Below are 15,456 nucleotides of genomic sequence, written 5' to 3' on the forward strand. Positions count from 1 at the left end.
GTGATTTTTCAAAGCTTCTCGACTGCCAGTGGATCCTTGTCTTGGTTTTGAGATTTATTACTGTTTCATTCTTAAAGTATATACATTATATTAATTATGTATGTGGAGGTTGGAGGTGTATATTGCCACTTCAAAAGGATCTTGTGATGAAAGACAGGTGCATTTATTCAGTTTGTCATATTGAACCATATACATGGAAACAAAATTTAAAACCCTGTGGTTAGAACCCATAGCCCACTTAAGAAATTGGCTTTATTAAAATGAATAAACCTTTATAAAATAAGAACTGACCATAATCTTCATTTCATAGTTAGTTTTGAGAGTATAAACTTAATCCGATATCTGAAATCTATATGGGAGTTTTGAGTTTATAACCAAAAGTACTTGCAGCTATAGAAAAAGCAGGAAGATTAGACTCTAGGAGAATCAATAGACTCAAGACTCCAAGTTGATCCAACGAGGTACTAGCATTTTGTACAACAATGGAATACAATAAAGTTTTCAATGTATTTAACATTTAATATGGACATATTAGACTGCAAATATTCTCTAGTATAAAAACAATGCTTTATATTTTACCTAGTTCTTAAGATACACAGTCCTCATAAGCAGTAATAGATACATCATTAAAGAATTACAGTTGGAGCATTGAAAGTATTTATATTTTATTTCTGTGTTGTATAATATTAGGTTCTCACTGAAAGTAAGCTTTATGTTAGAAAAACCAAGTAGTAGAGGATACATAGTAATGTAATACTCTCAAGAATTTCAGCATGTTAAAAAATACGTTGGGAGGCAGGTATGTATTTGAATTTCAAATGGTATCTAATTATTCTTGTCAGTATCTAAAGATCCTATTATTGCATGTGTCCTTATATTTCATTTGTTTTCTTTTAGGTCTCTTTTATTCAAAACCTTGTATTTTGTGTAGAAAGAGTTTACCGTGTTCCTGACTTTGGTATTTGGGAAAGAGGAAGCAAATATAATAATGGCAGCACAGAGCTACATTCAAGGTAATTTCCCAATTCTGAGGGTTTTTTTGTTGTTGTTGTTTGCTTGTTTTTGTTGTTTAAATATATGGAAATTGAATATGAGTAAAAATCAAAGGAATGGATTTAAGCTGTAGTTTCTGTGTAAATTAGAGTCCCATTAATGAATTTCAAGAAAGGAGCAGGGCATCTTTCCCAACCTTCCAATGTGTCAGTCCATGCATTTCAGCTTTTACTCTTAATCCACAGCTTGCCTTTTTGTTCAACCAAGTCATTTTCTTGTCTTTGAAATTATGTTACTTGAAATGACAAATACATCAAAGTTTTCAAACACCAGATACATGCACCTTACATTTGAAATTCCCTTTTGTGTTAAAAACCTGAATTTCATTCTAACCACAGATTCTTATACCCTTCAATAAATCTTATTCAGTGTATTCTATAAGAGTTCTGATCAACACCTTGAACTATAGTTTAGTATGTTTGAATAAACAACAGTTGCTGACAACTCATGTTAGGTAGTTTATTTACTATTAATAATAATAGTAGTTTATTTACTTAATAGTGTTAAAAAGTAGCTCTAGAGGATCCAAGATAGTGGGTCAGAGGGAGGCAGCATTCTGTGTTGCTCCGTAACCCAGGTCTCAACTAGTGGGAATACTGCTTCTCTGAGAGTGATAAAAGACCCCTACACAGCTGCTGTTGCACAGAAATCACCAGTGCTGTGCCTACACACAGGGTTCTGGGCATCCGCATTCAAGCAGGACTTCCGACTCCCGATACCCAATTCCTGACTACTAGCCCATGCAGGACTCCTGAGTGCCTTAGCAGGATCACCATATCAGCACCTGCGCAGAACTCCCAGACACTGCTCTTCTCCCATACAGGACACTCAGCTGCTACCCACCCATAGAACTCTGGCTGCCACTCCCCTGTTGACCCCCATCTACCAACGGGGGGGCTCCCCCGTCACCTCCATCTTGTGACTCTGCAGCTACTGCCATAGTCCCCTGTGCACAGTAATCTGCCTACACCTGAGGACATCACACAAGCTCTGAAGACAGCCAAAAGCCACAACACTACACACAGAGCTCATTTCTGAACATATTGCACAACAGCCATCACCTGGCTCCCCCTACCCGACCTGATACCCCAGCTGGAAGCAGCCTGCCTCCATCTTGAGTCACCTTCCTTACCATCTTTGGTGGGAACAACACCCAGATTTGAACTCTAGCTGGCCAGGTACCTGGTTTCCAACTCCCCACTCTCCCCAGCAGATGGTAACCCAGAAGAGTAACTATCCAACACAAAACAGCTCTCAGTGGGATGGGTGTGCAGTGGGAACAGGGCATCACCCATGGGAGCTCCAGTGAGAGAGGTCCCTTAATTGGGAATTAGTAAGGGAGAGGGTGCAACAGTTTGGAGACTAACAGAGAGACCAGGAACTGGTAAATCTTTAGGAAAGATAGGGAGATAGGACAGGGCCTTCAAGTCATACAAGTGGACCCAAAAAGAGACCCTTGAGGTGCAGTCTCCCTTCAGGGACTGGTGGGTGCTATACGTCATTTCAGGTACCCTGCACCAGGACCAGCCTTCCCACCCTGGTTACCTTCACCATCTTGAGGGCAGAGATACCAGCTAACAGAAGACAATTCCAGCTATTGGATGAGAAGGGAAGCAGAAACATACTGATCTTCAACAAAAACAATTAACAATCCTGGTTTCTTCCTTTGAGATTTTTTTTCTCTCTTTCTTTACCCCCTCTGTTCTCCTGCCCTCACATCCCCAACATATATGAAACCAAGTACTTTGCATGAATTAGGATTTTGAGGACTGGGACGTCTGAATAGCATTTTATAATTGTGCTGTACATGCCTTTTTTTTCTTTTACTTTCTTTTTTCCTCCAATTTTTACTATTTTAACATCCTTTATTTTTCTTAATACATATGTGTGTTTCTTTTATGTACTCCACTGTCTTTCCACATACTTGTCTACCCAAAATTACTTTTGTCTATTCCCCTGCTACTAACCTTCTTCATTAGATTTATTTCACTCTTCCTAAGATATACTAGATCTATATCCTCACATCCTGCCTCCCAGTACATCATCCTACGCCTCACTCCCAGTTCATTGTCCATCAGCAGAAACTGTAAACCCTTTTACAAACCTACTGATTATATTATAGATAATAGTCAAATTCAACATTTCTGTACATTGTGACCAAACTATAAATGTGCCAATAGAAACAAATTGTTTATAGGTGGTATATTGTTTACATTGGGATCTTTTAACATTGTTCTTCCCCACAAAGGAGAGGTATTGGAACCCTACAGGACCACAATATATTTTGTCTTCATTGTCTGAGGTCCTGTTTTCCAAGTGGTCTACTCTGTTGTGATGCTTTCAACTGAACTTTTAATTTGGTTTATTGTTTCTTTCATTTCAAGGATTCCTGTTTGTTTTTTAGAACCTCTGACTCCGTATTGAAGTAATCTTTTGCTGCCTGTATTTGTTTATGTAGCTCTTTGTGGAAATGATCTTTTACTGCCTGTATTTGCTCTCTTATATCATCCTTTAATTCACAAAACATTTTAATCATGTACATCTTAAACTCCTTCTCTGTAGTTTCTTCTGCCATGCTGGCCATGGATTCTAATAATGTGGTATCTTGATTTGTTTGGGGCACTTTATTCCCTTGTCTATTCATGTTGTTCGTGTGTCTTCCCTTCTAGTGCTGTGTGTCCTAGGCGTTATCGTCTATACCCTATATATTTATTCTTCTAATGAAGAAGGTTAGTAGAATGTAGACTACACAGGTAATATGGTACAGAACATTCAAGAAATATGGGATATCGTAAAAAGACCAAGTTTAAGAGTTATTGGGATAAAGGAGGGCACAGAGTTGCAAACCAAAGGAATGAACAATTTATTCAATGAAATAATATCAGAAAACTTTCCAAACATGAAAAATGAATTGGAAAACCAAATTCAAGAAGGATGCCAAATGTACAAAATCACAACAGATCCATACCAAGGCACATTATAATGAAAATGCCCAACATACAGAATAAAGAGAGAATATTAAAAGCCACAAAAGAAAGGAATCAGGTTGAAAAGTCTGCAGTAAGGAAAACTGCAGACTTTTCAACCCAGACCCTGAAAGCTGGAAGATTCTGGAACAACATATATCAAACTCTGAAGGAAAATGGATGCCAACCAAGAATCTTGTATCCAGCAAAACTAAGCTTTAGATTTGATGATAAAATAAAAACCTTCCATGATAAACAACAGTTAAAAGAATTTATAGCTGGAAAGCTGGCACTACAAAACATACTTGGCACAATATTCCATGAAGAGGAAATGGAAAACAACAATGAAAATCAGCAGAGGGAGGTATTACACTAAAGTAAAAACTAACCAAAGAAGAAACCAAGTCAAGTTAAATAAGAAAATAAACAAAAATGGCTGGGAATACAAATCATATCTCAATAATAACCCTGAATATTAATGGCCTAAACTCACCAATCAAAAGACGTAGACTAGCAGATTGGATTTAAAAAAAGAACCAACAATATGCTGCCTCCAGGAGACTCATTTGACAAGAAAAGACATACACAGACTGAAGGTGAAAGGTTGGGAAAAAATCATACCACTCACATGAACTGTGGAAGCAAGCAGGGGTTTCCATCCTTGTATCAAATAAAGTAGACTTCAACCTAAAGTTAATTATCTTGAGGCAATAAATAAGAACATTTCATATTGCTCAAGAGAACCATATGCCAACAAGACATAACAATTATAAATATATATGTCCCAAACAATGGAGCATCTATGTTCATCAACCAAAATTCTTCTCAAGTTCAAGAGTCAACACAATAATCTCGGGTGACTTTTAACACATTTCTTTCAACACTGGATTGATCTTCCAAACAAAAGCTGAACAAAAAAACTATATAACCTAATAATACTATCAATAACTTAGACTTAACTGACATATATAGAATATTTCATCCTTCAACAAGCGAGTACACTCTCTTAGCAGCACATGGATTCTTCTCTAAAATAGATCATATAATATACCATAAACCAACTCTTAGCAAATACAAAAGAGAAGAGATAATACCCTGCATTCTATTAGATCATAATGGACTGAAAATAGAAATCAATGACAAAATAAATAAAAAAAGATTACTTCAACACCTGGAGACTAAATAATATGCTAATGAATGAACAGGGGGTTGCAAAAGACATCAAGGAAATCAAACGTTTTTTAGAGGTAAATGAGAATACTGACACAACATATTTAAATCTCTGGGACACTATGAAAACAATATTAAGAAGAAAGTTCATTGCATAAAATTCATTCCTTTAAAAAAAAAAAAAAGCCAACAAATAAATGACCTAACATTATATCTCTAAGCCCTAGAAAAAGAAGAACAAATCAACATCAAAAGCAGTAGAAGACATGAACTAATTAAAATTAGAGTTGAAATCAATGAAATTGAAACAAAAGGAACAATTGAAAAATTGACAAAACAAAAAGTTGGCTCTTTGAAAAAATAAATAAAATTGACAGACCCTTAGCTACACTAATGAAGAGAAAGGAGAGAGACAATTCATATTACTAAAGTATCTGAAAACTTGTACTCCAATAAAATAGGAAATATTGAAGGTGCAACAAGTTTCTTAAGTCATATGATTTGCCCAAATTGAATCAGGATGATATACACAATTTAAACTGACCAATATCAAGTGATGAAACACAAGATGCCATCAGAAGTCTACCAACCAAGAAAAGCTCAGAACTGGATTTATACACAGCCAAGGTCTACAAGACCTTTAAAGAAGAACTAATACCAATACTCTCCAGTTTATTTCATGAAATAGAAAAATAGGGAGCACTTCCAATTAAGCCAATATCACCCTGATCCCAAAACCAGGCAAAGACACATCAAAGAAACAAAACTTTAGACAAATATCTCTAATGAACATAGATGCAAAAATTCTCAATAAAATTCTGGTGAATTGAATACAAAAGCATATTAAAAAGATAGTGCACCTCAATCAAGTGTGATTCATCCCAGGGATGCAAGGTGGGTTCAGCATTTGAAAATCAATAAATGTAATTCATCACATTAATAGACTTAAAGATAAGAATCATATGATCATCTCAATAAATGCAGAAAAATCATTTGACAAAATATAGCACCTTTTATGTTCAAAACACTATACAAATTAGGGACAACAGGAACATATCTCAATATCCTAAAGGCTCTCTATGCTAAGCCCCAGGCCAATATCATTCTAAATGGAGAAGAATTGAAGACCTTCCCTCTAAAAACTGAAATAAGAGAGGATGCCCATTTTCACCACTTCTACTTAACATAGTTCTTGAAAAACTGGCCAGAGCAAGTAGAGAGACAAAAGAAAGTAAAGGGATACACATAGGAAAAGAAGAACTCAAATTGGCACTGTTTGCTGATGATATGATTCTATACCTGGAAGACCCAAAAAGTTCCACCCATTTTCTAGAACTAGCAAATGAATTCAGCAAAGTAGCAGTATATAAAATCAACACCCATAAATCAAAGGCAAAGACCTAGAAGATGGAAAGATCTACCTTGCTCTTAGAATGGCAGAATTAATATTATCAAAATGACCATACTACCAAAAGCAGTATAGAGATCTAATGCAATTCCAGTCAAAATCCCAAAGGCATTCCTCATAGAAATGGAAAGAGCAGTCATGAAATTCATCTGTAAAAATATGAGACCCAGAATAGCTAAAGCAGTTCTTATCAAGAAGAGAAAGCAGGTAGCATCACTATACCAGACCTTAAACTACACTACAGAGCAATAGTAACAAAAACAGCATGGTATTGGCACCAAAATAGACTGGTAGACCAATGGTACAGAATAGAGGACACAGAGACCAAATTACAGTTATCTTATATTAGACAAAGTTGCCAAAAACATACATTGGAGAAAAGATAGCCTCTTCAACAAATGTTTCTAGGAAAACTGGAAATCCACATGCAACAAAATGCACTATCTTTCACCATGCACAAAAATCAACTCAAAGTAGATCAAGGACCTAGGAATTAAGCCAGAAACCCTGCATCTAATAGAAGAAAAAGTAGTTCCTAATCTCCATCATGTAGGATTAGGCCCCAGCTTCCTTAATAAGATTACTATAGCACAGAATTAAAATTAAGAATCAATAAATGTGATGAATTCAAACTAAAAACTTTCTTCTCAGAAAATGAAACAATCAGTGAGGTGAATAGAGAGCCTATATCTTGGCAGCAAATTTTTCCCCCTTATACATCAGATAGAGCACTAATATCTAGTATATATAAAGAATGCAAAAAGCTAAACGCCAAAAAAACCCAAATAACCCAACCAATAAATGGGCCAAAGACCTGAACAGTCACTTCTCAGGAGATGATAATACATGAAAAATTGTTCATCATCAGTAACAATTAGAGAAATGCAAATCAAAACTATTCTAAGACTTCATCTCACTTCAGTCAGAATGGCAGCTATTAAGAATAGAAACAACAATAAATGTTGGCGAGCGAGGATGTAGGGAAAAGGCACACTCATACATTGCTGGTGGGACTGCAAATTGGTGCAACCAATATGGAAAGCAGTATGGAGATTCCTTGAAAAATTTGGAATGGAACCACTATTTGACCCAGCTATCCCACTTCTTGGTCTATACCAAAGGACTTCAGCTTAATACAGTGACGTAGCCACATTAATGTTTATAGGAGCACAATTCACAATAACCCAAGTGTGGAAGTAACCTAGATGACCTTCAATAGATGAATGGATAAAGAAACTGATATATATGTACACAATGGAATGTTACCCAGCATTAAAAGAATAAAATCATGGCATTTGCAGGAGTTGGAGAATATCATTGTAAGTGAAGTAAGCCAATTCCCAAAAAAACAAACGCCAGATGTTTTCTTTGATATAAGGAGGCTGATTCATAGGGTGAGGAGGGGAAGCATTGGAGGAATACACAAACTCTAGATAGGGCAGAGCGGTAGGAAGGGAATGCTAAATACTAGTGTACTGACACATTTGCAAACATTTTAATAACAAAAATTGAAATATAAATGTCAAATTAATCCTGGGAACTAACATACATACCTTTTTCTATAGTTTTACAGTTCATGTTGGGCATTTTTACATATAAAGCAGAATAGTAGCACTCAATGAAGAATTCAGTGAAGTATAGAAAATTTTGTGTCAGTTCAGAAATTAAACATTCAGACAAATGATAAGATAATGTTATATTCCAACCGTCTTCCAAATTAAGTTATCATCATTTGAGATTATCAGTTAAATTACAAGAAAGAAAGTGGATCTGATTAGAAAAGATGATGTTAAAAATTTTCCTGTTTCAGTTCTTAGGTTCATCAGGTCTTTTCCTTGCTTTTTCTTTTTTTTTTTTTTTTTTAATATTATATTAGTTGTAGAAGAGCACACAATATCCTTGTTTATTAATTTATTTTTAATGTGGTGCTGAGGATCAAACCATTGCCTCACACATAGTAGGCAAGTGCTCTATCATTGAGCTACAGCCCTAGCCCTTTAATAATCACTTAATAATACACCAATCTGATTCCACTGCTATTATTTTCATTATACAATATTTGGACTAGGAATTTTTTCTGTTTATAAAGTCTACAGTAAACTCAAAGACCATTGGGTAAAAGTTACCATTAACCCCAGCAAATGAGGATGTTGCAAGGTCCCTTAGTGAAAAAACAGAGAATCCAACTTGTTCTATAACTGAGGTACCAGTCATTAAATCATTAAAGATTTTATTTCAAGACTTGGAAAATCATTATGTGATGTTCTTTTTTTAAAAAAAATGAATATTTTTTTAGTTGTAGACGGACACAATACCTTTATTTTATTTATTTTATGTGGTGCTGAGGATTGAACCCAGTGCCTCACACATGCTAGGCTAGTGCTATACCACTGAGCCAGAACCCCAGCCCATGTGATGTTCTTTGCCACCTTTTGCATGCAAAATTAATCTTAATTGTAGCAGGCTAATTTTATTCAAATGGATAGGAAATTAAGTTTATCATTTAAATTTAGACAGTGGATTTTATACATTTAACATTGATCTTGTAATTGTTTATAATCTAATAATTTGTAATTCCCAAATTTTTAAAAAATGTTTTTGAGTGCACATTTCAACAAGTCTCTTTCGGATGCATCACCTCTGCTGCCAAAAGGGTTTATTTTGATGCTGCATGGTGCTTATAAACACAGTGATGGCATTGGTCCTGGGAGGCCAGTATTTCTGTACTTTGGCTTCTGTAATTATATGTGGAGCTGCTAACAGGGATCAAGTCACAACTCTTTTTTTTTTTTTGCTCCATAGGATACCTCTTCAGATTGTCTGGGCCTCCTTGGATCTATTTGTTACTAATTAGTGCAGTAATCTTGCTATATCCTTAAGCTGTTCTCATAATTTAAAACTGCTTGAATTAACCCCATTATGTCCCATAATCCCAAATGTGGGACATGTACAAACTTAAATTGAGCATCAAATATACCCCTTGTGGTAACTTTTCAAATAAATACTATGTTTTTATAGTTCTTTTCTTTTGAGAAAAGTAATAGGTGAATAATTAAATCATTTAAAAAATATATGCACATATAAAAATATATACAAAGGATATATGAGCTCTAGATTATGATTCCAACCTATTTTCATGTACCTGTGTCAGTTTCATTGAAATTTTTGCAGAATTGTAAACTTGGGAGTTAATGGATTAATAAATACAGAGGCTTTCAAATTGGATGGGTTTATTTCCCAATAAACCCATTGTAGTTTGTGGATAACATAAGTAAAAAATGCACTTAATACACTTAATCTATAATTTAGCAACACAGTACACTGGAGTATCAGTTGTTTACCCTTGTGAATGCTGAGCTGACTGGGAGCTAATGCTCAGTATTGCTGCCTGCATCAGTGGAGAGTATCATACCACATACTACTATCTTAGAGGGAAAATCGTAATTTGAAATACAGTGATGATCAGTTTTGTACCACTGTAATGTCAAAAAATCATGCAAACTGTCTGTTGTAATTTTTGCTGTAAGTACTTATACTTTTCATTGCCTTTTAACTCTCTTTTTCTCTCTCCAGCTATTTTTGTGCTCTAAGATTTCTCTTTAGAAGAAGGTAGAGCAAGAGCACAGCAAAGTCTGACTCTTGCCTTGGTACAAAAGTGACTGGCTCTTCCTTCCCTTGCTATGCTAGATACAACCCTTTTGAGTTGTACCTTTATATTAAAGATTTATGTTCTGGAGCCCCCCAAAATGTGTACTTGTACTCTTTTGAAGTTGGAGGATGTCATTTATTTTAATGTTTTGAGGTACGAGGTGAGAATATATTAGATCACAGGAAAAGTGAAAGGAATCAAGAGAAGAAGGCTAGCAGGGATACCTGTGGTGTAACCAAGCCTGCAGGGACCTTGGTGATGGTCTTCTAGGTCCTAGCTATTGTCTCAAGATGAAAGTGGGTATGTCTCTTGTTGGTAGCGGCAGCAGCGTCAAACCTGTAGGTACCTTGATGTTAGGCTTCCAGGCCCTTGCTGATGTCCTAAGATGGAAGATGCACCAACAGTAGATGGTGGTAGTGGCAATGGAGGTAATCCAAGATGACGATGGAGGTTTCCAAAGATGGAGGTGACTGCTTTCAGAGATGGGGCTGAGAGGGCAGGCCAGGCGGTGGCTGGGCAGCCTATTCAGAGATGCAGTGCTGTGGGCGCAGTGCTACTTTGGGCTACTGCCTCTGTCTTTTGTCCCAAGGTGTAGGCTAACGTGGGGGGGGGGGGGGGCTGTGAAGGTCGCTGCAGTGTCCCAAGATTGAAGTGGACCAGGAGAACCACACATTGGTAGATGGGGGAGCACAGCATGGTCGCTCTCCTCCTCTGCATGCCTATTTTAATGTGTTGAAAAGTTTTTTCTGAAATTAGGATAAATAATTGGGCATAAATTCTTGATAAAACTGGGATAAATTTCAAGGTTATCTTTGACAATCGTATACCTTGATGCATCTTAATGTGTTGGTCAGATTCTTCTTGATCTGCCGTTTTTACCCCAGGTTTGCTGGCGTCTTTAGTCCAAATTCTTGAATTATTTAGTATTTTTTTATTGAATCCCCCAATTTTTTTTTCTAAACAGACATTTCTTTCATTTATCAGAACCCCATCCTAGCAGCAACTTTACCCTTTCCCAGGGCTTTTGTAAAAGGGCCTATTGGTCTAAGCTCACTGATTCTTTTGAAATGTTTCCTAAGCAACCATTCACTGCAGTCTTGATTTTTCTGTTGATTTTACTTTCCTCAAGCAACTGGCCCCTTTCAGTTTCTCCTAGGATATCTGGAACTCTATCAGATAATGTTTTTCCTTTCTCTTCTAAGTATTTTAATAAATGCCCATACATCTTTTAATCCTGTATTATTAGATTGAATTATATTTCCCTCCATATTTCATTTCAGTACCTATTTATTGTAGCACTAATTCTTAATACCCAGAATTACATATCCAGGTGAACTTATCAGCCTCTCCAGGTCTATTTTTTATTATTATTAATTCATATTAATTGTTCAGATTAATAGGTGTCATTTTGATACTTCTTTCCATGCATACATTGTGCTTCATTCATATCCACCTTCCTTGTTACCTTCTTTTTCTTTCTTATCTTCCTCCCCTCCCCCTTTTCCTCTTCCCTTCCATAATAGTTCATCTTCTGTATTCGGGTCATCTTCATTTTTTTTGTTTTTTCAGTTTCCAAATGTGAGTGAAAACATGTGATAGTTGACTTTGTCAGCTTCTTCAAATTTAATTCACAAATTTTAATCTTTAAATTTCTTCCTCCTCATAATGTAAATTTGCATATTCCTGCTCCTTGGGGCTTCCTTTGAACCCATACTTCTTTGTTTTGGTGAAGAAACAAATTTTTCTTATGAAATGTGAATAGAATCCCCTACCTTTGAATTTTTTGGCTATTGAAAAACAAAAAGGAAAAAATGTACTTAATAGTTTAAGTTGGATATATTTCCAAATGGGAAGAAAAGTTTTTGAAATTTTTTTACTCCTTTGTAGAACTTTACATTCAACAATTTCCTCTTTAAGTTTTGTGTTTATGATATAAAGATGATGTTTGAAGCAAAAATAATTTGAATCTGATTTTTAAGGTTTTTAAAAACAGTTTAATGTTCTATTCCCTCATTTTCTCTAATAAGGAAAACCATCACTATAATATTAGATCTAAGTAACATGTGTTTAGTGATCATTTTATTCCATACAATGCTTATTATTTAAAGTAATTGCTTAGTCTTCTTAAGTCATTTTTGATGTTCCAGTCATTGAACTGTGATAAAGGCTTTTGTCCATCCATCTGATTCACTTTATGTATTTTTGCCATACTGAATAATTCGTGAACATCCATTAAAACCATAGTACTGTAGAGTCCTTGTTCTTTCAGGAAATGTGATTGGATAGCTTAGGGAGTTAAAAATGTAGTGTTATGAATAGGACAATGTGAATTTAGTTCTCACGCCTGTGAGTTACTTTTGTGGATTCCATGATGGGTTATAAATAACCCAGTCCAAACCCCATCATCTTTTCTAGAAAAGCCTTGATTATGTAATAAATCACCTTATTATAAACTCTATTGCAGGCAAGTGTTGCTATATTCTAGCCTTCTTAAATTAATGTTAGAACAAAAGACCTTGAGGTATCACCTTGCAAAAATTAGATCAGTATATGTTCTATTGAACATAGTCACCTAATATTAATGTACTCAATAATAATAGAATAATTTAACATTCTGAGAATGTCTTGTACCATTTAAACGTTTCTTAACTTTTGCAGTAATATATACTGTATTTTCTAGCAAAATGTAAGATCACATCAAGAATGTATTTGAGTTTCTAAATAAACTGTTGTTGCCAGAGATTTAATAACTAGTGGACAATAAATTAATGTATTTGTGAATTTATAATATCTGTTTAACTATTTTTAATAAAATGTAAAGAATTCAACAATATTTACTTCAGTTCAGGTACAATGTTTCTATTTTAATGCTGTATTTCAAAAACAGTGTCCAAATTCAAATTCATTCCATAGCTTTCCCTTTTTAAATTTTTTTCTTCTTCTTTTTCCTTCCTTCTTCTCATCCTCTTCCCTGATTATTTTATTTATTTACTTTTTGTTGTGGTTTGTTTGATTGTTTGTTTTTTAAGATGGTGACTTGCTATGTAGTCCAGGCAGGTCTCAAACTCCTGGGCTCAAATGATCCTCCTGCCCCAGCCTTCTGAGTATCTAGGATCACAGATGCATGCCACTTTTGGATGCACTTTGGATAGCTGTCTTTTGGCACCATTTTCTAAACTTGGACAGGACACATTATATATGTCCTCAATTATATAATTTCTTACATATTTGCATTTTGAATAAGTTATTTTCTTACTACTTTCAGTTTTCTGATATTATGAGTTAACTGAATGTAAATGTTTGTGCATTAAAAGTTCAGGATATCATCAGGATCACATTCTTAAGAAAACCAGTTGACAATAAATGTTGTTATGTGGTGACAGCATATGACCTCCTTAGGTTCTAAGAGTCTTGAATTTTTGTTCAGGCAGTCATTTGTTTACAATTTGAAATATGAAAGTTTAGTATAGTTAGTCCAGTTGTTCTGGGTACACAATTAGGCTCTGTTTTTTTGGGTTTTTTTTTTGTTTGTTTGTTTGTTTTGTTACCATCATTGCAATAAACATTCCAAATTTAATAAAAAGTACAATTAAATAAAAGAATAGCCCTTTATTATTGTCTCAGTTTTCTGATGGTTGATTCTACTAAGCCTGGTAGTTCATAAATCAGGGTCTCTTATATGCTTTTTGTCAATTATGGCTGGGGCTAGTGTTACCTTGAAGGCTCCCTCATTCAGGTCTTGCAGTGTTGACTAGGCCCTGGTAGGAGATATCTGTTGGAAGGCATATATGGAGTTTTTTTAATATAGATTTCATAATAGTGAAGTATGTAGGTTTCTAGGTTCAGCATCCCAAGACAGTTTTGCCTTTTATGACTGCCTCAGAAGGTACATGATACAAATTCTACTGCCTTTAACTTGTTCGAGTCACTAAGAACTCAATATTCTAGTAATAGATCTTAGACTCCACTTCTAAAGAGGAGGAATGTTGAAGAATTTGCAGATATTCTTGAAACCACTACATGTTCTTTTCATGAATTTTATTCCTTCAGGTTCTATTCCTTGTCATTTCTCTCTAAAAACAACTTTGGATCTATAAAGAGGTCACTTACCTTTTTTTGAGTAAGCAGTACCTTATGAATTGTCATAGAAGTTATTTCATCTGTGGAAACATCAAGTACTTCCCTCACTACCAGGAAGTCTTCCTTGGCAGTGAAATGCTAGCATTTCATTACAGATTTCAAATCAGTAGAGCAGTATCTTAAATCCATATTATTAGTTCAGTTGTTCTTGAAAATTAGGGTGAATTTGGTCAGCATAGATTCTAGTAAGGAAAAGGTTTTCACCAGGAAAAAGGATACATTTGATAATTACACTTTAACATTTCTTGGCTATAGTGACCCTATCTTAAGTGTAGAGGGCAATAATAAGAGAAGTATAGACTTGTGCATTGAAAACTATTTTTTAGAATGTTGAAAGCGATTAACTCACTAATGAATCTAACTAAATGGAGGGAAATCCTGTTTAGTCAATGCTTTAAAATCCAACTGTCTGTTTTATAGAGCTTGAGGAGCTGATCCTAAAATTTACAAGGAAAAGCAAGGAACCCAGGCTAGCCAAAACAACCTTGACAAATAACAAAATTAGAAGATTCACACTTTTCAATTTTAAAATTAGCTACAGTAATTAACATAATGTGGTTCTGACATATGGATAAACATGAATGGTATAGAATTAACAGTTCAAAAATAAACCCATATATCCATGGTCAGCTGATTTTTTTTAAGACCTTTATTTTATTTATTTACTTTAATGTGTGCAGGATGGAACCCAGTGCCTCACAAAGCCTAGGCAAGTACTCTAACACTTAGCTACAACCCCAGCCCTCAATTAATGTTGATAGAAGTACAAACAGTTCATTGAGGAAAAAGTAGTTTTTCATAGATGATTCTGAACGTTCACATGGAAACAAATGAATTTGAACCCTACCTCAAACTATATACAAAAAATCAGCCTGAAATAGATTAAATATCTACATGTAAAATAAAATCATAGAATTCTGAGGAGAAAACATAGTTATAAATCATCATGACCTTGGATTAGACAATGATTTCAAAGATGCAACATCTGAAGAATAAGCTTTTTTTCCCACATTTTTATTTGTGCATTATAGTAGTACATAATGATTGGATTTGTTGTTACGTTATTTGTA

General features: G+C 35.0%; 1 protein-coding gene across 4 annotated transcripts in view; it reads left to right on the forward strand.

Annotated features, from left to right (window-relative positions):
- The window catches only part of Phkb (phosphorylase kinase regulatory subunit beta), a 233,980-nt gene that overhangs the window by 84,979 nt on the left and 133,545 nt on the right, over window positions 1-15,456 (forward strand). For all 4 annotated transcript variants that reach the window (XM_071604776.1, XM_071604779.1, XM_027939134.2 and 1 more), the window contains one exon: window positions 898-1,013. In XM_071604776.1, the coding sequence (XP_071460877.1) occupies window positions 898-1,013 (116 nt within the window). The remainder of the gene's footprint in view (window positions 1-897; window positions 1,014-15,456) is intronic.

Source organism: Marmota flaviventris, chromosome 18 (assembly GCF_047511675.1).
Source record: "Marmota flaviventris isolate mMarFla1 chromosome 18, mMarFla1.hap1, whole genome shotgun sequence".
NCBI classification, from domain to species: domain Eukaryota; kingdom Metazoa; phylum Chordata; class Mammalia; order Rodentia; family Sciuridae; genus Marmota; species Marmota flaviventris.